The sequence below is a fragment of the Anthonomus grandis genome, chromosome 7 (assembly GCF_022605725.1).
Source record: "Anthonomus grandis grandis chromosome 7, icAntGran1.3, whole genome shotgun sequence".
NCBI lineage: Eukaryota > Metazoa > Arthropoda > Insecta > Coleoptera > Curculionidae > Anthonomus > Anthonomus grandis.
In genome coordinates this window covers 4,357,942-4,380,115 of record NC_065552.1, presented here as the reverse complement: position 1 = coordinate 4,380,115, position 22,174 = coordinate 4,357,942, and the positions used below count along the sequence as shown (strand labels likewise).

Genomic DNA, 22,174 nt, shown 5'->3' with positions numbered 1-22,174 from the left:
CCGGTAATTAAAAAGAATCATTTGTCTGCTTTAAAGGTGCCAACAGATCACATCTTGTATTTACCCAAAAGTGCTTCGGTTTGGAAAAAGGTACTTTCACATGTTTAATTGATTAATTTTTCTCTTTTAGGTTTCCACGATGGTTACGGCCCCAATTACGAGACCGAGCAGTACCACTCCCATGCCAAATGACAGAACAAGTGAACCTGTCAAAGTCTTACCCCAGTAGTTTAAAATAGACTTTTTTTAATTGAAAATTGTGAAATGGGTGGTTTTGGAGGAAATAATTTGGTGATGAACATAATATACAGGGTGTTCGAAAAATAGACGGAGATATTTCAATGGGTGATTCCTTGTAAAAAAATATGAGAAAAAGTTTCTATAAACATGGGTCCGGAAACGCACAGTTTTCAAGATAGAGGGTGATAATTTTTTTTTAACAAGGAATCACCCATTAGAATATCTCCGTCTATTTTTCGAACACCCATTTATTTTACGTTACTCTTGCAAATTTGCATTAAGATTTCCTTCAAAAAAATATGGTCAATGAAATACCTATAAAGGCAGGTACATAATACGCTTCGATGAAGTAACAATTATTTATTTTATTTGTATATAGTTTTTGTTGTTGTAGACAGTATGTTATGTAGATTGTTTTGTTTATTATATTTTATTAATTGTAAGGTGCTCAAGTACATTTTTCACACATTATTTAGTACAAAAACCAGATTTAGTACATATACGAAGTTCTGTTTATTAATAATGACTTGTAATAAAAACATTTGATTTTTTTTAATTTTACATTTTTTGCTCCATCATTCCTTGTTCGTTGGATATTTATTATCACATTTCCAAAATAATTTAAAATCATACACATATTTACTCTCCCTGTATCCTTTGCTTTGCACCAATTAGTTTACTACAGTGTTATCATTTATTTTTATTTATATAACATCAAGACTCATTAAATCTGCATCTCTCTCATCACAATGAATAAAAAAGGATAAATAATATTTCTATTACACTAGAACCACCTATCGTCAAAAAAAAGTAACATTTAGCACCATTGTTGCTTAAGATAAGAACACTGGTGCCATCTACGGTTAAATTATAAAGCGTTGGCAATATTCAATGCATGGACATTCTGAATTGCCAAAATCTCTCTACTATTATTATTTAAATAAGGCGAATAATTTTTTTTTCTAAAAAACTGGTCATACTCAATAAATCACAAATTTTTACGAAATTTTAAAGTAAAATTGGCAACACTGTAACCTGTAGATGAATTCATAAGCTTTTCATGAGGCAATTTGTTAACAAAAACCAACGTTGTCAAATTACTTTCCTTGTACTTTTCTTAATGAAGTTAGTCAGTTGTCAACCACTCAACGTTGGTTCACATGTTTAACGCAGAAGATTGATGCCTAATAGCGTGACAGACTATATTTGGCACTAGTACATGGATTAACAACTGTCAGCATTGCCAGTTGTTAAGATCAAGTATTTAGATATATATCAAAACTGATGTGGACTCATATATAAAATTATTAAACAATAAATATAAGACTTATTAAAAACTTAGTTGGCAACATTGGTCAGTTGGTGCAACTCTTGGCAATATTGATAGGAGAGGATCCAGTACATTTGGCAATAACATAAAAATTATCTAGCCACAAATATATACTGGGTCATTAAACAACTTGCTGATGTGGCAAATTTGGTCTATAGACGCTAAAGCTGGCCTCAGTATTACCATTTTGCTATCAATGGATTAGTTTGTGCAACTAACAAACAAGACAACGCCGGATTGAGTGGGTGAGTTTAAGCACTTGTCATGAACATACTTGACAATTTGTTAATCTGTTTTATCACTTATAAATCGTCTGATGACATCACAAACTATATTTGCCAATACAAGTTTGACTAATATTAGTTTGGTCAACGTTGTAAACTGCTGAGTTTTACTTAAATAAATTCAATATATTTGGTTATAAAACGTAAATTCGTGTTTTTCAACCTTTTGACGTGGCAACATTGGAAGATGCTGAGTGTATTATCTTTGGACCATCACCCCTAACATTTTTTTACCAACAGGTATCCCATACACCTCATAAACAATCAAGGCAACACTGGATTGAGTAGGCGAATTTAAGCACTTGTCATGAGCATATTTGACAATTTGTTAATCTGTTGTATCATCTGTAAATCATCCAAAGTTGCCAAGTTATATTAAATAAGATCTAAAGTTACCAACTTTTGAGCTCTACATAAATAAATTTAATATATTTGGCAGTAATGGATGGCTCATTAAGCATGCGAACTCAAATTCGTGTTTTTCAACACAAACTTGTCGACATGGCAATTCTAGAAAGATGCTGAGTATGATACCTTCAAAAGTTAACACTTCTGACATATTTTTCCATACACAGATGAATAGCTGGTTGTTCCAATGTTGTCATTTAGCTATGGAGTGTGAAACTAAACAATCAAGGCAACACCGGATTGAGTAGATGATTGATTGATAATTTGCTTTATTATTTGTCGATCTAATATTACCAAGTCCCTTTTAACATGCGATGATAACATAGAATGTATTTGGCAGAAGAGTTGACTCAATAATTCAAATTTGCCGCGTTTTTTTGCTAGACTGATGCACATTTAATGAGCCACCATAGAGAGTATAAAAGACAGTAAAACATGTAAGCGTGGCTCAGCAAATGAAAGTAAAGAAATCTGTAATATCGACACACGTCAAACATAAAGGTAGGAATTTTGAGTGTACCGACAGGCGGGAATTTTGAATTTATAAAATAGTTATTGCGCTTGGAACGTACATAGGAAGAACATACACCTCATAAACAATCAAGGCAACACTGGATTGAGTAGGCGAATTTAAGCACTTGTCATGAGCATATTTGACAATTTGTTAATCTGTTGTATCATCTGTAAATCATCCAAAGTTGCCAAGTTATATTAAATAAGATCTAAAGTTACCAACTTTTGAGCTCTACATAAATAAATTTAATATATTTGGCAGTAATGGATGGCTCATTAAGCATGCGAACTCAAATTCGTGTTTTTCAACACAAACTTGTCGACATGGCAATTCTAGAAAGATGCTGAGTATGATACCTTCAAAAGTTAACACTTCTGACATATTTTTCCATACACAGATGAATAGCTGGTTGTTCCAATGTTGTCATTTAGCTATGGAGTGTGAAACTAAACAATCAAGGCAACACCGGATTGAGTAGATGATTGATTGATAATTTGCTTTATTATTTGTCGATCTAATATTACCAAGTCCCTTTTAACATGCGATGATAACATAGAATGTATTTGGCAGAAGAGTTGACTCAATAATTCAAATTTGCCGCGTTTTTTTGCTAGACTGATGCACATTTAATGAGCCACCATAGAGAGTATAAAAGACAGTAAAACATGTAAGCGTGGCTCAGCAAATGAAAGTAAAGAAATCTGTAATATCGACACACGTCAAACATAAAGGTAGGAATTTTGAGTGTACCGACAGGCGGGAATTTTGAATTTATAAAATAGTTATTGCGCTTGGAACGTAAAACTAAAGACATTTCGTTTTATTTTCTCTATAGTGGAAATATATTTTTTAATCATTAATGAAAGTAGTTTATTTGAAACTATGTGCTAGACTCAAACTAAGGGTTTCTGAAATTCTGGACTAATATTCCGTCCAATTTCCATGCAGTTTGTGTTTTTCAACTCAAACTTTCCGAAGTGGCAACTTTGGAGAGATGCTGAATGTGATCCATTATAACGTCAACACTTCTGACATATTTTACCAGCAGGCATTCCATAGGTCATGGATAAGTAAGCTGATCCAATGTTGTCATTTACCTGTAGATTGTGAAACTAAACAGTCAAGGCAACACTGGATTGAGTACATGAATTTAGGTCTTGCTATCAACAAACTTGAAAATTCGATAATTTGCTTTACCATCTGTCTATCCGAGTCCAAGTCTCAATACTTTTAACATGCGATGATAACATTATAGAATATATTTGTTAACACTGAATTCACTAAGATCTATCAATGTTGCTAGCTAATAAACTCTATTGAAATAAATTCAATATATTTGACAAAATAACAAATTGTTTATAAACGTACCTCCTCCAAATTCCTGTAATAAAGCACTCATTTTTAGACATTGCAACATTGGTTTACGATTATAATAGACGCCAAGTGGGTGACATCTTCTGACGTCAACACTTTGTTTTCATTAACCTCAGCGTCATTGATGTGTAAAAACAAATAATAAAAATGACAGATGACTCAATAATTTAAATTTGCCGCCTTTTTTTGATAGACTGATGCACATTTAATGAGTCACCATAGAGAATATAAAAGACAGTATAGCCACGTAAGCGTGGCTCAACAAATGAAAGTAAAGGAATCTGTAATGCCGACACACGTCAAACATAAAGGTTGGAGTTTTAAATCTACATACAGATTAAGCGGGAGATTTGAACTTAAAACAATTATTGCCCTTGGAACGTAAAACTAAAGCCATTTTCTTTTATTTTCTCTATAGCGGAAACATATTTTTTAATAAAAGTAGTTTATTAGAAACTACGTGCTAGACTTAAACTAGGGGTTTCTGAAATTCTGGACTAATATTCGTGCCGATTTCCATACAGTTCCACAGACGTTCGTGGGTCACGTATGGTAGAATTTTGGCTACTTGGATCGAACCCTAAGAAAAAAGAAATTAATTAAATATATTTTTATTTACCAACAAATGTTACCAAGAACTTCTTCTTTCTGCCAGGCTCTTGCCTAAAGTAAACCAGAGCATCTTGAGGCACTCCGATCCTGGAATAAGAACCATTTTTTCCAGGAATGGACTCGAAAGAGCTCGGGATACAATCCAGATCCAGCCGGATCAGATCTTCTTGGTAATCTATGGATAGGGACAGCCAGACCCATGCTAAAACCCAATACAATAGCATTTTTTTGAATTTAATTGTGAGTAACTTACCAGCTAAAGGAGACTTCTTGTGGTGCCTAGGCAAACCCCAATCCACTTGAACCAACTTATTGGACTTTCTCAGTCTATACTTCAAACTTAAGATGCCGGTTTTTGAATTGGACGTCAACTGGAACCAGGGGGTGATCCTCCCCGGGGAGTTCAAGGAAATAAGTGTTCCCAAATTGTTCTTCTGCTGCCTACATACGTTTTTTATAATCCAAATTCAATCAAGAGAAAAACTATGCTTACCTATACAAAAACACCACTGTAAACCCTTTAGAACTATTTAAAGCCTGCGTTAAAATATCTGAGTTGGATAATGCAACGTTGCCATAAGGTAACCGGAATTTGAAAGCCGGAAAGTTCTTTATTGGACCTTCTACCAGTGATACTCCTTGGTCTTTGTGTGATACGTTGATAAGCTTCAAAATGTCAACTTCAACTGTAAATGAGGATGAAGTTTTATGGGGAGGAAGTCAATAGATTGGGAGACTTACAAGGCATTTCACTGGCAGGCATCTTTGGATTCGGATGCCCTCTGGACTCTGGATGGTCTATTTCGTTCTCCGTGGGGTCGATGGCTATTATTTGGCTGGACCACATCACAAAAAGCAGCATGGGAACCGGGAACCATTGAGATGAGTTCATTTTGTTTGGGAGAAGTACTCCTGAAAGAATTCCGAATGAGAACTCCTTAATGAATTTATTTTGTTCGTAATTAATCTAAATTAAAACGAAATGCACCCCTTTTAAGACTGATCCTCCGTTTCGGGGTTAATGCATTCAAAAGCGTCTGAAAGGCAATCGGGGTATTAAATTAACCCTCTTTCGAGCTCGAATTCCGCTAAGCACGCGGTCTCTCGTTCGAGAAGTTAATTAAAGAAGCGCCTTTTCCCGGTTTTATTCCAGGGAATCCGGTAAATTCCCGTCTGTCTGCCAGCCACTCCTGAATGCCAACGACCGAATTTACCGTCACTGCGGTGACGTTTCATTTGGGATTTCGGGAATTTCTGGATGGTAATGACATTTTGCACCCGCAGGAATCTTCGGTTCAGTTGATTTCTTTATTGACGGTGAATATGTAATTTGGGGATTTTTACATTTTGGGTAAAGTGTATAAGTTCCTGTTTTGATTTTCCATATTTAACCCTATTCATTTTCTATATCTAATTATAGAGTAAAAAACTATTTTTCTCCCGATACGCAGTTATAATAAATATTCGTTAATTGGTTTCAATATTCCGTCATTATCTGATCAGTGATTTTTTAATATTTCCCACTTGAAACGTCTTGAATGTGATATATTAGCAGTGATTGCAAAGGTCAAATCGTCTGATATAATAAAAACCAGCTGATTATCCGTCATTCAGAAATGATACAAGTGGCACACCGCACGACGTGTCGAAGGTCAGCGAATCTTCCGGAACGGTCAGCCGAGTATATAAGGAGCCGCGTCGCCGCTGGGAGTCCAGTGAAATACAGTTTGGAATATTGGCGCGAGATTTAAATAAGACAAAAATAGATATAAATAAATACTTAAGACAGTATTCTTGTTCAACAGTTTTACATAAATTTTGCTTTTACTACAAAAATTACTCTCTTTTACTAAAACTGTAATAGTCCATTTGCACAACTATAACTTAACTTAGCAGGTGTTTAGGTCAAAGTTGTGGACTGGGTTTGTCATCAGCACTTTTCTATGGAAACTATGATCTATGTACAACAGTTTTCCTTATTCTCTTAATCGGTTTGAATGCGATTTCGCAGATTCTTTCACTTAAAACCAGTAAATAAATATTTGTTCCTTATAGGCGGTAGAAATTGCAACAATGTTTATCTCAGCAGTAATTTAATAAAAGACTTATGGTCTGCTAACCAGTAAGACTAATTTTATCATAACAAGTAAAATAATTTCTTTTTCCTTATAGGTTTAAGTGAGAATAATAATAATAATTTGGCCATAGGGCGAAGATTAGCTGAAAGCTATTCTTGAATTCTTAAGCATATTTTAAAGAACACAAAATACAAACAATACTTACAGCTACCAAAATCATAATAGTTAAATGTTTTAATAACATAATAAAAATGCAGATGACATTTTATGCAATTAACTATTTAAATCTCACGCCAATATTCCAAGCTTTACGTCACTGAACTGACAAGTATCGACGATGTGGCTTCTTATATATTCGGTTGCACGCTATTGCGGACGACGTGTACCACTTGTCATTCCGGAATGACGGAGAATGCATGTCGATATCGACATAAAAGGTTCTCCTCTTGTAATTGGACCTCTTGTAGAAATAGCAGTCAACGGTTTTCTTCCGAGAACGACGTTGGGGAGCATAACAGCACATTAGAACTTCAACGCCTGTAGACCTGAAGACCACTTCTAACATCCTGGGAATCATCCTCCAGTTTAGGTTCTTCAGTCCGAATGCGAGTTTGAGAATTTCTAAGGTTCTCAGATTCTAGGCAAGCAATTCCTCCTTAAAAGAACATAAAGCCCCTTAAATATCCTTAAAGGTTGGCTTCTGGTGTGATGATTTAATAACTTAACAGGTAACGACTCTGGGTTAGACCGACGTAGTTCTTCATTTTCCCGAATTTTCTTCGGAATACTTTAGCTATTCCTTCAGACATTTGTAAATCCTTGCAGAGCAAGAAGTGACAGATCATAATTAGCTGAAACAGTAAACAGATCTTGCTGCACTTTAAAGGTCACGCCATCATACTATGAAAGATTAACGAATCTTCCGGATAATCTTTTGCCGAGTATATAAGGAGCCACCTCACTGCTGGGAAGTCAATTGGTAAATCAGTGCAGTGCAGTTCGGAATATTGGCGCGATATTTAAATCGGACATAAATAGTAGAAATTAAATATTTAGAGTAGTCTCAAGCGATCGTTTATAGTAGTGAAACTGTGTAAATAAATCAGATGACTATTTTCGTGTATCGATTGTTTCAATCCACTCCTCCTAACTACGGTAAAAACGCTACAATATTTCTAAACAATCCTTTCAATTAAGGATCACGTTCAAACCCTTTACCAATTATTTTACCTCTTGAGACCCCAACATCAAGAAGTCCGAAAATTGTAATATTTGATTTTAATTTGCGGCTTACTTGCGTGTTACCAGAAGAAGTTTTTGAACTTTCATGGAAGAATTCGATGCTTCTTCGGATTCCCATGATTGTATCCTGGAGCTCCCTAGTCAGCATTTTTGGAAACTGATCTCCCCATAGAGAGAAATAATAGAAGATCTTTTTTATGAAAAGTTTGCTGACTGACGTTAGCATAAACCAAATGGACATATTGAAACATGATCTTCTTGACCATTGATTTACTGCAGACTACTTACAGACTCTGGTGAAGAATTTTGTTTATATCGGCTAGGATATTATCGCTATAAAAATATTGTAATTATATTGTAGACACCGAGAAAGCAGCTGATTCTCCGAAATGACATAAGTGGTATGCCACACGACGCCTCGGAGATTAGCGAGAATCTTCTGGAACAGCGTTCCGCCGAGTATATAAAGAGCTGCAGCGCCGATGAGTTGTCAGTTCACTGAAGTAAAGTGCGGATAATTGGCACGAGATTTTATTAGTTGTAGATAAGATACAGTAAAAATAAACATTTCTAGTAGTCGTAAGTGATCGTGTTACCATAGTATAAGCGAGTAAATAAAATAGTTGATTATTGTCAATTGTTTTAATTCACACTTAACGATCGAAAAAAACACAGTAGTACAGTATTTTATACTACTTAATTCTAAAAATTAAAAAAGTGATCAAAATTCTATTATTACTTCGTATATTCAAATGCAAAGTATTCAATAAATGATCGTGACATAAAGAAAAAGTGTGATTGATTAAGGCATCACACAAAAGAGGTTCATCCCAGTCTGCACCATTTGTACCCGAATCTTCAAGTATGGTATTTTCTACTGGGGTAAAATTACTATATTAAAAATTACTATCGATATTTGTGATAACTGAAAACTTGAGTTGCCTAGTACAGAATAAGATAGATGTACGCATGCGTGCCCAACATAGAAGTAGCACCTAAAATATATTATTATAGCGATGAGATTATTTAAATTAATAATGACCATAATCAGTCTTATTTGTCAAAACTTGAAGGATCTCTTGTTACGTTGCGCATTGGTCCGTTCGGTGGATCAGTGGAAATCGGTGGAAATCAGCAATCATCAGGCTTTAATTTGACATCCTAAATATGATAGCGTTGATTCAGCAAATGGAGGCGGTGAAGTTGTAACAAGAGGACAAAAGCCCTCTTTCCCAATCAAAAGTAACCAAATGAAGCATGTCCAGGCAAATCGTCATCATACTGCATCGGACCAAGTTAGCAGAGGGTTTAAGAAAACGCCACCAAAAATTAAGATTATAGAAAACACTCAGATTGCGCCTATCATGAACACCAATATTAACTATTTGCCTTTTTCCAGAGTTTATAGATCGTGTTTATATATAGTTATATATCGTGACACTGCTGTGGTGATAGTCGAGCTGGCCTCAAAAGTAAGTAGGAGATAGATCCTTATTGCTTCAGCCTACTTTCCGGGGGTACAAACAAAGAGTTGTGAAATTTTGTAGATGTGATTCGAATGCTCACATTACAGTATGGAGAAGCACGGATACGAACAAAAGAACTTAAAACTCACTAACATGAGGATTGCAAATAGAGGGAATAATCCAACGTTTTTCCACACCATTAGGGAAGAGGTTCTTGATCTGATCCTCCCTTGATGTAATCAGTGACTGGAGGATCTCTGAACAGGACTCAATATCAAATCATAAACGCATCCTTTTTGAAGTAAGGGGCTTGATGAAGAGACGATCGCGCTACAGGTGCTCAAATAAGACTCGTGATCCACCGTGCCTTGTTGAGGAAAGAGGGTCATTTTAAATTGACCTAAAGTGGTGAGTAAAATCGTTTTATTTAATATATGGGGGAATTTACTATGTATCTACCTAAACCAGAGGTTTCACCCCTAATGCCTGTCAGGTCGGTATTTGAATTTGTGGGGGCTAAAAAGCCTTCGGTGTCCTTGTCTAGGGCGGCGTACCAGATTAAGGAGACCTGCTCGGACTTTGGGACCTTGTTTTGATACTCGGGCTGCAATATTAAAGTGAGTGGAATTCAAAAGTGAATATCTTCAGTTTTAGCGGTTGGAATTTTGTAATTGTTGATTTTTCTAATACCTTAAGGTTTTTTAAGTGTTTTCTGAAAAAAATATTAAAATCCGTTCACTAGAAGTCAAGATATTGAAATTCTTAGTCCAGGAGTGCCTGGAAGAAATAAAATAATTTGTCTCTTATTGGCAAGTGAACATCTTGAGTTTTAGTGGTTGGAATCTTGTAATTATTGATTTCTGAAATACTCTAGGGCTTTTTAAGTGTTTTTTAAAAAAAATCATTAAAATCTGTTTACTAGAAGTCAAGATATTCAAATTTTTAGTCCAGGAGTGCCTGGAAGAAATAAAATAATTTGTGTCTTATTGGTAAGTGAATATCTTAAGTTCTAGTGGTTGGAATTTTGTAATTGTTGATTTTTTTGATACCCTAAGGTTCTTTAAGTGTTTTCTAAAAAAATTATTAAAATCTGTTTACTAGAAGTCAAGATATTGAAATTCTTAGTCCAGGAGTGCCTGGAAGAAATAAAATAATTTGTGTCTTATTGGCAAGTGAATATCTTGAGTTTTAGTGATTGGAATCTTGTAATTATTGATTTCTGAAATACTCTAGGGCTTTTTAAGTGTTTTTTGAAAAAAATCATTAAAATCTGTTTACTAGAAGTCAAGATAGTGAAATTTTTAGTCCAGGAGTGCCTGGAAGAAATAAAATAATTTATGTCTTATTGGTAAGTGAATATCTTAAGTTCTAGTGGTTGGAATTTTGTAATTGTTGATTTTTTTGATACCCTAAGGTTCTTTAAGTGTTTTCTGAAAAAATTATTAAAATCCGTTCACTAGAAGTCAAGATATTGGAATTTTTAGTCCAGGAGTGCCTGGAAGAAATAAAATAATTTGCGTCTTATTGGCAAGTGAATATCTTGAGTTTTAGTAGTTGGAATCTTGTAATTATTGATTTCTGAAATACTCTAGGGCTTTTTAAGTGTTTTTTGAAAAAATCATTAAAATCTGTTTACTAGAAGTCAAGATATTGAAATTTTTAGTCCAGGAGTGCCTGGAAGAAATAAAATAATTTGTGTCTTATTGGCAAGTGAATATCTTGAGTTGCGGAATGCTGGAATTTTGTAATTGTTGATTTTTTTGATACTCTAAGGTTTTCTAAGTGTTTTCTGCAAAAATTATTAAAATCCGTTCACTAGAAGTCAAGATATTAAAATTCTTATTCCAGGAGTGCCTGGAAGAAACAAAATAATTTGTGTCTTATTGGCAAGCGAATATCTTGAGTTCTAGTGGTTGGAATCTTGTAACTATTAATTTCTGATATACTCTAGGGCTTTTTAAGTGTTTTTTGAAAAAAATCATTAAAATCCGTTCACTAGAAGTCAAGATATTGAAATTCTTAGTTCAGGAGTGCCTGGAAGAAATAAAATAATTTGTGTCTTATTGGTAAGTGAATATCTTAAGTTCTAGTGGTTGGAATTTTGTAATTGTTAATTTTTCTTATACCTTAAGGTTTTCTAAGTGTTTTCTGTAAAAAATTATTAAAATCCGTTCCCTAGAAGTCAAGATATTGGAATTTTTAGTCCAGGAGTGCCTGGAAGAAATAAAATAATTTTTGTCTTATTGGCAAGTGAATATCTTGAGTTTTAGTGGTTGGAATCTTGTAATTATTGATTTCTGAAATACTCTAGGGCTTTTAAGTGTTTTTTGAAAAAAATCATTAAAATCTGTTTACTAGAAGTCAAGATATTGAAATTTTTAGTCCAGGAGTGCCTGGAAGAAATAAAATAATTTGTCTCTTATTGGCAAGTGAATATCTTGAGTTCTAGTCGTTGGAATCTTGTAATTATGGATTTCTGAGATACTTTAGGGCTTTTTAAGTGTTTTCTGAAAAAATCATTAAAATCCGTTCACTAGAAGTCAAGATATTGAAATTCTTAGTCCAGGAGTGCCTGGAAGAAATAAAATAGTTTGTGTCTTATTGGCAAGTGAATATCTTGAGTTCTAGTGATGGGAATTTTGTAATTATTGATTTTTCTAATAGAAATCTAATTCTGAAGTAAGGAGCTTGATGAAGAGACGATCGCGCTACAGAAACCCCAGGGCAATAGATTCTCTAAGATACTCGCAAGATCTGCAAACTAAAATCATTGGAAACATATTTTCTATTACATCACGTAAGAAATTGGATCGATCAGAACAGCAACTAACTTATCCGATAAAATCATAATTTTAAAACAACTGCAATGTCAGGATAAAATCCTTCACGAAGAGAATACCTTGATAGAACAGAAATCTTGAGAAACTGCGCAGCAAAGCAAGATTGAAATTGCATAGAGCCAAAATACAGATCAGGGAACAAGTACATGGAAGCCCTAATCATTATAACAGGGAGTTAAGCATTTTCAAGTGCATATAGCAGTACACAGATATTTTCAATGGGAGTTAGTTCCTATTAGAACTCACTCTTATATTTCCTGTTTCCTTTCTTAAATACCGAGCTTAGGACACTGAAAAATCAGTGGCATGGCCACATGTTCAGCGAAGGGCAACGAACCAGGTCATCAGGAAGATAATGTCCATTGAGAGAGTAGAATGAGCTGTGAATTCTTTCAGACCTTACAAGTAACCAGAGATTGGCATAGGGGTCATAATTGTACCTAAAGATGGGAACAGACCCTCTGAACCTCTTAAGTTCTACTGGGCCAATTAATCTATCTTCTGTTATGTTCAAGACAATAAAGAAATTATCGGACCTGTACGCAAAAAAGAAGTTAAGCTTAACTCCATTGGACCCACTCCATCTTTTGGGTGTAACAAAGGTTTCTTTTAAGGAAAGATTGCGAAATGAACATCGTCCAGAATGATGTGACATTGGAATGGCATCAGTGAGTTGGCTCACTTTAAAAAGTGCCTAAGCTTCGACGCTGGTAGGGCGGATCTAAGTCTAAGACTAGACAGAAATAGATAGAAGTTCAGTTGCTAGAATACTCTACGATTGCAAATTGGAATACTTGAGAGCACTGGGTCACAGGAGATTATACATTCATATACACTAAGTAAAGTTGACGCTCTGCTGAGGCTCCCACTGAAGGAGCTCTTCCTGTTTGTGAACATATTGTAACGAAATTCAGGAACACACTTTTATTGGCAACGTCAAAAACAGTAACCTAACTCGCCTTGACTGTCGTTTAATTGTTTCCAAGGTAAAAACTGACTAAACAATTAAAACTGAATGAAATGTCAGGAAGCGCGTCCTTTTTAAAGCCCGATGGAATAGTTTCGAAATATATAGAATTCTTTTCATTGTTTTTGCCGAAAGAGACCAATAAGTTTAGGAGAATACTGACAGTCAAAGCAAGCAAGTATACAAATTCTAGAAAATTAAAAATACAGGGATTTACAATAATATAACCTAAATAACCTAAATCGGGGCCCTCAAACAAGATAAACTACTTAAAACCTAGACACTATAGATAAAAATATTAAACCAAACGTAAGTAGAACCCTAAATAAACCCTGCGAATCAACTTTAACTACAAAATACTGATACAAAAAAGCCCGACTCCTTTACTACCACTACAAGTGTTTGTATTAGGCAAAGTTTCTACCTAAATAAGGCGTAATCTTTAGGTCAATTCAAGTTACAGTATTGGCTAACTTTTATTTATTTCGACAAGATTGAAAAAAAAATTCTCATTTCATTTAAAAACGAAACATATTGCGGGTTTTAGTTCAGGCCTTTGTTCATAATGGAGGAACATAAAAAGGCTTAATAGCTCCGACAGAACTGGGAAAATGGGGGAAAAAAAAAGAGCGTGGAAAAGTTTAAAGGACCTTTTAATGGACAAAAGAGTCGCCCTTTTGATCAAACGTTCCGCTATAATGGAAATGTTTGGTCGAGACTCGGTTTTTTCGGCTGAATTTTTTTTACGTTATTGAGGAAATTAGATTTTTTACGAATAAAGATTGACGGAAAAAAAAAGGTTGGAATTTTTTGATTACTTTATAAGGCCATTTTCCCGATGAAAAAGAATAGGGCCGCAAGTTTCTTTTATGTTCGAAATACAAAAGGGCAGAGTGCATAAAGGCGAACTGAAAAATAACGACCCTTAAGCGCGCTATTTCGATTATTAGATTTTTTTCTTTCATTTAGGTTCAAGAGGTTTATATTCGTTTCCTGTTACGTGATATCTTTCTCTTGCTTAATCCTATGTAATATGAGAAAGGAGATTTCCTTATATTTACAAAAAAATAAGACCTAACAAAAAACTTCAAGTTATTGACTTCTTATTTTCATCGATCTTAATATATGGTGCGATCAATTTGATACTAGATAACCAAGCTACTGAACAATCATTTTCATTGATTTCCACTCAATTCAAAACATCAGTATACTGAATCAATAAGAAAAATTATTTGATTCAGATAATCAATTGAAATGATCAAATCCATGTTAATCAATTTAAATAATGATTATAGTTTAGGTGAATTCTTATCAATCGTTAATAGCAGAAATATTATAAAAGAACTCACAGGAGTTAATTAAAAATGGAAATCAATGGTGGTTTTTTTTGAATTGATGATTTTTCGACCGTTTTTTGGGAGGAAGGATTTGGCCAATTATGTTGAATCATAGTGTATTTCTTTAACATTAAACGTTTCACACTGTTTCCGATACTGTAGGAATCATAATTTAAAGCTGCCGAATAATGGAATTTAATTAATAAATATAACGATTAATTTCTTTTGATGAAGGAGCCAGGTAAATTAATTAGATCAACATATAGCCATACTATTGACGCTCTAACATATAAAAGCCAATCTTGTTTGATCCTTTTCCCCCTTTATTTACCACTAAATACTTATTTATTTGTCAGTATGTCGATGGTCAACGATAAATGGGCAAACTTATTGTTGTTGTTGGCAACCATTGATGTTCTAATATACAGAGAATAATAATAATAATTTTTCACTGATTGGATAATTAGTCGTTAACAGAAAGAGTGAGAAAAGAGAGTAAATATAATATAGGAAGAAAAGAAGAGAAAACAGTTTAAAAATTAAACAAAAGAAAAAGCAGAAGAAGCAAAAGGAAAAAAAAATAAAAAAGGGATAAAAGGCACCGAGAAGAGAAAACCTCAAAAATAATGTAAGTGAGACATAGGAGTAGAATTCTAATTAACGATGTAAAAGTTAATGGTAAATAAGCAGATGATTTATTAGGACAGCTTATGAATTCAATGGTGTTTTTACTTCTCTATATTTAATTGCAAGAATCACAAGAATTGATTAAATAGTTGAAATAACAATTTGAATCTTGGAAGTACTTTTAAATCGATATATTGTTCCTATTAATTAAATTAATTCAATATGAATGTGATTTTTCTAAATTACGTTTTCATCGAAAAACTGGTGCTATTCATTGAATAAATGTAATGATTTTTTACATCTGATGGTTTATTTGCAAGAATCACAAAAAATTATTACGTAATTCAAATAACTGTTAAGGTGATTTTTTTAATTAATTAAATGTATATATTGACATACTAATATTGTTTAATGAATTCCTTCAATTATTTTGGTGTATTTCTTTAGTTATTGAATAACAAGAATTGATTAAAAAATTCAAATATTAATTTGATATTTGGAATTACGTTAAAATCGACAATATCATTCCTATTAATTAAATCAGTTCAATGATTCTCTTATTTCATATGATGTAATTGCAGGAAATATACAAAAATATTTATTGAGTAATTGAAATATTAATAGGTAAAAGAAAACCGTTTAAATTGACACACGGCTATTCACTAAATTAATTCCATGGTTTTTTCTGCCCCGCTATTCTATTTTCTGAAATCACAAAAATTAATGAATTAATTCGAATAATAATGTTATTTTAAAAATTGAATCTATTTAATGAATATTTTTTTAATTCTTATAATCATAATATAGATATCACAAATGTTGATTAAATATTTCAAATAATAATGTTACATTTTCAAATTACGTTTAAATAGACATATTGTTCCTTTTAGTTAAATTAATTTATTGATTCTTTTACTTCTTAAGATTTAATTGATTAGTAAATTAAATAATAATGAAATTTTTTAGATTGAGAATCACGAAAATTACTTAAATAATTTAGTTATATTTGCGATTTTTTTAAAAATGAATCTATTTAAGAGTTTTTTATTTTCTTTAATTTATATACAAATATCGCAAGAATTAACTGAGTGATTCATTTCTAAGTGAGTCATTTTTAAAATTAAATTTATCCATTGATTTTTTTTAATGAGTGAATAGCAGAATTCACAAGAATTGATTAAGAAATTCAGTTATTAATGTGATTTTTTTAAGTAGCATTAATTCATTGGTTTTTTACTACTCATGATTAATTGCAGAAATCATATGAGAATTACTTATGTAATGCATATATTAAATTGATTTTCTGAAATGAAATCAATTTATAATTTTTTTTCCTTCTTATGATTTAATTATAAGAATCACAAGAAATGATCACATAATTTAATTAATAATGTGACACTGTCAAATTACGTTTAAATATACATATTGTTTCTTTTAGTTAAATTAACTTAATGATTCGTTTACTGCTTATGATTTAATTGATTGAGCAATTTCAATATTATATGTGATATTTTTGAAATTAAATTTAAATCGACATATAATTCCTAATAATTAAATTACTTTAATGGTTCTTTTACTTTTTATGATTTAATTGGCAGGTATTACAAGAAGTAATGCACATAATAATGTAACTTTTCAAAATTACTTTTAAATCAAAAGAGTGTTGCTGTTTATTAAATCAATTTAATGATTTTTTTACTTCTCTTCTTAATAAGTGATGAATCAATTTAAATATTATTTTAATTTTTGGAACGTTTAAGCGCATAATTTGTTTCTATTAATTAAATAATTAATAAAATTAAATAAATTTTTTACTTTTTATGATTGAATTATAAGAACGATTAGGTAATCCAAATATTAATTTAATTTTAATATGATTTTTTTTTAACTCAAATAAATTTACTCTTTTTTTTCTCGTTGTTATGATTTACTTGCAAAAATCACAAAAATTGATCATATGTAATTAAAAAAAAATTTGCATTGTCGCTTTAACATATAGAAATCAATTATCTTTGATTTTTCTCCAACTTTAATTATCGATGATGTAACAAAAATGCGCAAACTCATGTCACACCATAGACGTTCTGACATACAGAGATTAATAATAATAAATTTTCAATGATTTGTTTTTCTGAAATATGTTTCATACAATTTTCTGATTTAATTGCAGGAATCATAAAAACCGATTAAGTAATTTAAACATTAACGTAATTCATTAAAAATACGTTTAAATTGAAAGTTTAGTGCTATTCATTAAATTAATTAAATGATTTTTTACGGTATATTATTCAATTCCAAGAATCACAAAAATTGATTTAATAATTTGGATATTAATAAATGGATATTAGTAAATCGATATATTGTTACTATTCATTAAATCAGTCAAATGATTCTTTTATTTCATATCACTTAATTGAAAAAATCACAAGAATTGATTAAGAAATTCAACTAATATTGTGATTTTAAAAATTGAACTTATCCTATAATAATAATTTTTGTTTCATTCTTATGATCATAGTACAAATCTCACAAATATTGATTAAATAATTTAAATATTAATGTTATTTTTTCAAATTATATTTAAATGGACATATAGTTTCTTTTATTTTAAATCAAGCCAATTAAATGATTCTTGTACTTCTTTAATTCTTATGATTTAATTGAAAGAATTTAAGGAAATGATTAAATAATTGAAATATTATAATTTTTTGAAATTACGTTTAAAGCAAAATACGTTACTATTTAATCGATGAATTTAATGTTTCTGTATTTCTTATGATTTAATTGCAGCAATCACGAGAATTGATTAGGTTATATAAACATTAATATAATTTTCTTAAATTAAATCAATTCAATTATTTTTTTAATTCTTATGATTAAATTTCATCTGTCACAAGAATTGGTAAAGTAATACAAATATTCACAAGAACTGATTAGATAATTTAAATGTTATTTTGATGATGGGAACTGCGTTAAAACTAACATTTAAGATTTTTTTACTTCTCATGATTAAATTGCAGGAACCGCAATAATTGATTAAGTAATATAAATATTAATATGATTTTTTAAAATAACATTTAAATTAAAAGGTTGCCGCTATTTATTGAATTAATTTAATTATATTCTTACTTCTTATGATTATATCGCAAAAATCACAAAAACTGATTAAGTAATTCAAATACTAACGTGATTTTTGATATTCTTTATCGACGTATTTATACAATTTAATGAATTAATTTAATAATTTTTTGGTTAAATAATTCAAATATTAATCGGATTTTTGGATGTAAGTAAATTGATATAACGTTACTATTAGTTAAATCAGTTCAATGGTTCATTTATTTCATATCATTTAATTGAAAAAATCACAAGAATTGATTAAGTAATTCAACTAATAATGTGATTTTAAAAATTGAACTTATCCTATAATAATAATTTTTGTTTCATTCTTATGATCATAGTACAAATCTCACAAATATTGATTAAATAATTTAAATATTAATGTGATATTTTCAAATTATATTCAAATGGACATATACTTTCTTTTATTTTAAATCAACTTAATTAAATGATTCTCGTACTTCTTATGATTAAATTGATTAAGTAATTTAAACATTATTTCTAGATTTCTAGCAAATTTAATTTTCCTATTATTTAAATCAATTTATTGATTGATTCACTTTTTGTGACTTTAATACAGGAATCACAAGAATTGCTTAGGTAATTAATTTTTTTAATTCTTATGATTTAATTGCATGAATTATAAGAATTGATTCAAATATTAATGTGATTTTTGAAATAAATCTATATCGATATGTGATTTTTTGAGATTGAATCAATTCATGGATTTTTTTATTTCTCATGATGTAATTGCAGGAATCGCAAGAATTAATTAGGTAACGCAAATATAAATTTTATTTTTTGAAATTACTTTTAGTCAATTTCATTTATTTCTATTCAATTTCTTAAATCAATTTAATGATTCTTTTACTTCTTACGATTTAATTGCAGAAATCACAACAAATTAATAAATTAATGCAGATAATAATTTTATTTTTTGAAATTAAATTAATTCAAAGATATATTTACTTTTAATGATTTAATTGCAAAAATCACAACGAATTAATTAAGTAATGCAAATATTTGATATTTTCAAATCATATTTAAATCGACATTTAGTTTTCCTGTTATTTAAGTCAATTTATTGATTCATTTACTTTTTAAGACTTTAATGCAGGAATCACAAGAATTGTTTAGGTAGTTAATTTTTTTAATTCTTATGATTTAATTGCATGAATTATAAGAATTGATTCAAATATTACTGTGATTTTTAAAATAAATCTATATCGATATGTGATTTTTTGAGATTGAATCAATTCATGGATTTTTTTATTTCTCATAATGTAATTACAGGAATCGCAAGAATTAATTAGGTAACGCAAATATAAATTTTATTTTTTGAAATTACTTTTAGTCAATTTCAATTATTTCTATTCAATTTCTTAAACCAATTTAATGATTCTTTTACTTCTTACGATTTAATTGCAGAAATCACAACGAATTATTAAATTAATGCAGATATTAATTTTATTTTTTTAAATTAAATTAATTCAATGATATATTTACTTTTTATGATTTAATTGCAAAAAGCACAACGAATTAATTAAGTAATGCAAATATTTGATATTTTCAAATTATATCTAAATCAACGTTTAGTTTTCTTATTATTTAAATCAATTTATTGATTCATTTACTTTTTATGACTTTAATGCAGGAATCACAAGAATTGCTTAGGTAATTAATTTTTTTAATTCTTATGATTTAATTGCACGAATTATAAGAATTGATTCAAATATTAATGTGATTTTTGAAATAAATCTATATCGATATGTGATTTTTTGAGACTGAATCAATTCATAGATTTTTTTATTTCTCATGATGTAATTGCAGTAATTGCAAGAATTAATTAGGTAACGCAAATATAAATTTTATTTTTTGAAAATACTTTTAGTCAATTTCAATCATTTCTATTCAATTTCTTAAATCAATTTAATGATTCTTTTAATTCTTATGATTTAATTGCAGGAATCACAACGAATTAATAAATTAATGCAAATATTTGATATTTTCAAATCATATTTAAATCGACCTTTAGTTTTCCAATTATTTAAATCAATTTTTTGATTCATTTACTTTTTATGACTTTAATGAAGGAATCACAAGAATTGTTTAGGTAATTAATTTTTTTAATTCTTATGATTGCATGAATTGATTCAAATATTACTGTGATTTTTAAAATAAATCTATATCGATATGTGATTTTTTGAGATTGAATCAATTCATGGATTTTTTTATTTCTCATGGTGTAATTGCAGGAATCACAAGAGATGATTAAGTAATTCAATTATGAATATAATTTTTAAAACTGAATCAATTTAATGTTTTATTTAAGCTACCATTGCATATCTATTTTTACAAAAGCAGGACATTACATCACTTAAGTAACTCACTTTCTACAATAAACAACCGTAGCACTTACAAGATACCACACGACAAGATAACCACAATTGAATTGTTGCAAAAACAAAATGAATTACATTATTGTCGCGTATTAACTATTGACGACTGAAGTAGCAGCTCGTTGCACTTCGCTCCTGCACAAAGAATAGGCCGAATCTGCAGCATCAAAAACAAAATACAGACTGGGAGATCCTTAACCTGTCCAATGGCATGCGAGATCGTCTCATCGGCGCATGCGCGCACGTGTATCGATTGAGTCGAAACGTATGGCAATAATAACGCGGGTTTTCCGATCTGTCGCTATTTTCCCTCCCTGTTTTGCCTTTTGACGGAAAAGGGAATGGAAAACTGGCCATGGACGAACGGATTTTTCAGGAGCATAGATGGTATCGACATGCAAAGTTTATTGTAGCCAATAATCTGCCAGTATGATGACGTCTAACTATACTGGCACCAGTATTTGTTTCCACATACAAAAGCAAAAACTTTTACTGAAGTAGTTTAAAAATTGACGTCAAGTGAAGTAGTTCATTCAGTTGTGATGGAAATTTTGTGTTTGGAGTTACAGCAGATATTAGAAAAAAAGAAACACAAACACAAGATTTGGATCCGTAAATGGATTTCACCCAATAAAACTCTAGGCCTAGAGATGCTAGCGAAGATCATGAAGCTTATTTTAATGACCCAAGATCAATTTGATTACTTGCTAATCCTAATATGTAAAAAAATTCAAAAATCAGAGTGGCATTGGAGAGATTCCTTTTCAGTTTGAGTGAAATTACAGATCACTTTAAGACATCTTGCTAACTGCAACTCCTTTGCGTCTTTATAATATGCTTATCGTGTTTCCAAGAGCAGTACTTCAAATTTTTTAAGTGAAGTCTTCTTTACAACATTTATTTAAGAAAATTAATAAACAAAATACTAAAAAATAGTTACTAGTCATACTGACATATTCCCAAAGTTTGCATAATAGATGTGCAGTTGTCGAATTACAAGTTCCATCATTATACTCTTTTGGAGATTGATCGGTGCCTAAAAATAAGCATGACCATACGAGGAGGCTTAAGTCGCCGACGAATCATTTGGTGAAGGTTAAGGAGGAAATGCAGAATGTTGTACATCAGGCAAGTGAGGAAAATGATGCTTGAGGACTTTCCGCAAGGTCGTAGCCCTCCTATTAGTCAAGATATCGCATTTTTAGACCCCATTTTTGGGCTCAAAAACGAGGTCAAAAATGACTTTTTCCAAATTTTCAAAGTGCTCTCTTTCCTTTACTTCTATTCGATTTTCGTTATAGCTCGGTGTTTTCATGATGTAGGTGATAGAAGCAAG

At 30.9% G+C, this 22,174-nt stretch overlaps 2 protein-coding genes across 3 annotated transcripts in view; one reads left to right on the top strand and one right to left on the bottom strand.

Moving 5' to 3' along the window:
- LOC126738401 (uncharacterized) overlaps positions 1 to 796 on the top strand; it is a 37,666-nt gene extending 36,870 nt beyond the window's left edge. The window contains exon 5 of the mRNA XM_050443717.1: positions 131 to 796. Within this exon, the coding sequence (XP_050299674.1) occupies positions 131 to 229 (99 nt within the window). The 3' untranslated portion in view covers positions 230 to 796. The remainder of the gene's footprint in view (positions 1 to 130) is intronic.
- On the bottom strand, positions 730 to 21,021 carry LOC126738402 (kielin/chordin-like protein). 2 transcript variants are annotated; one of them, XM_050443718.1, is made up of 6 exons: positions 20,830 to 21,021; positions 5,504 to 5,674; positions 5,256 to 5,448; positions 5,016 to 5,203; positions 4,783 to 4,964; positions 730 to 4,730 (listed from the first exon to the last, which is right to left on the bottom strand). In XM_050443718.1, the coding sequence occupies exons 2-6, from the start codon at positions 5,652 to 5,654 to the stop codon at positions 4,620 to 4,622; spliced, it is 825 nt and encodes a 274-aa protein (XP_050299675.1). In that variant the 5' UTR covers positions 5,655 to 5,674; positions 20,830 to 21,021; the 3' UTR covers positions 730 to 4,619. The 2 variants fall into 2 exon arrangements, with proteins under 2 accessions (XP_050299675.1, XP_050299676.1); XM_050443719.1 differs by having other exon boundaries at positions 20,859 to 21,021.
- Positions 21,022 to 22,174: the final 1,153 nt, after the last annotated feature.

Coding starts and splice junctions, on each gene's coding strand:
- LOC126738402 (XM_050443718.1), bottom strand. CDS start 5,654: ATGAACTCATCTCAATGGTTCCCGGTTCCCATGCTGCTTTTTGTGATG. Junction 5,449..5,503: donor GCCTGCCAGTGAAATGCCTT/GTAAGTCTCCCA, acceptor CCTCATTTACAG/TTGAAGTTGACATTTTGAAG. Junction 4,965..5,015: donor CAAGAAGTCTCCTTTAGCTG/GTAAGTTACTCA, acceptor ATTGGGTTTTAG/CATGGGTCTGGCTGTCCCTA.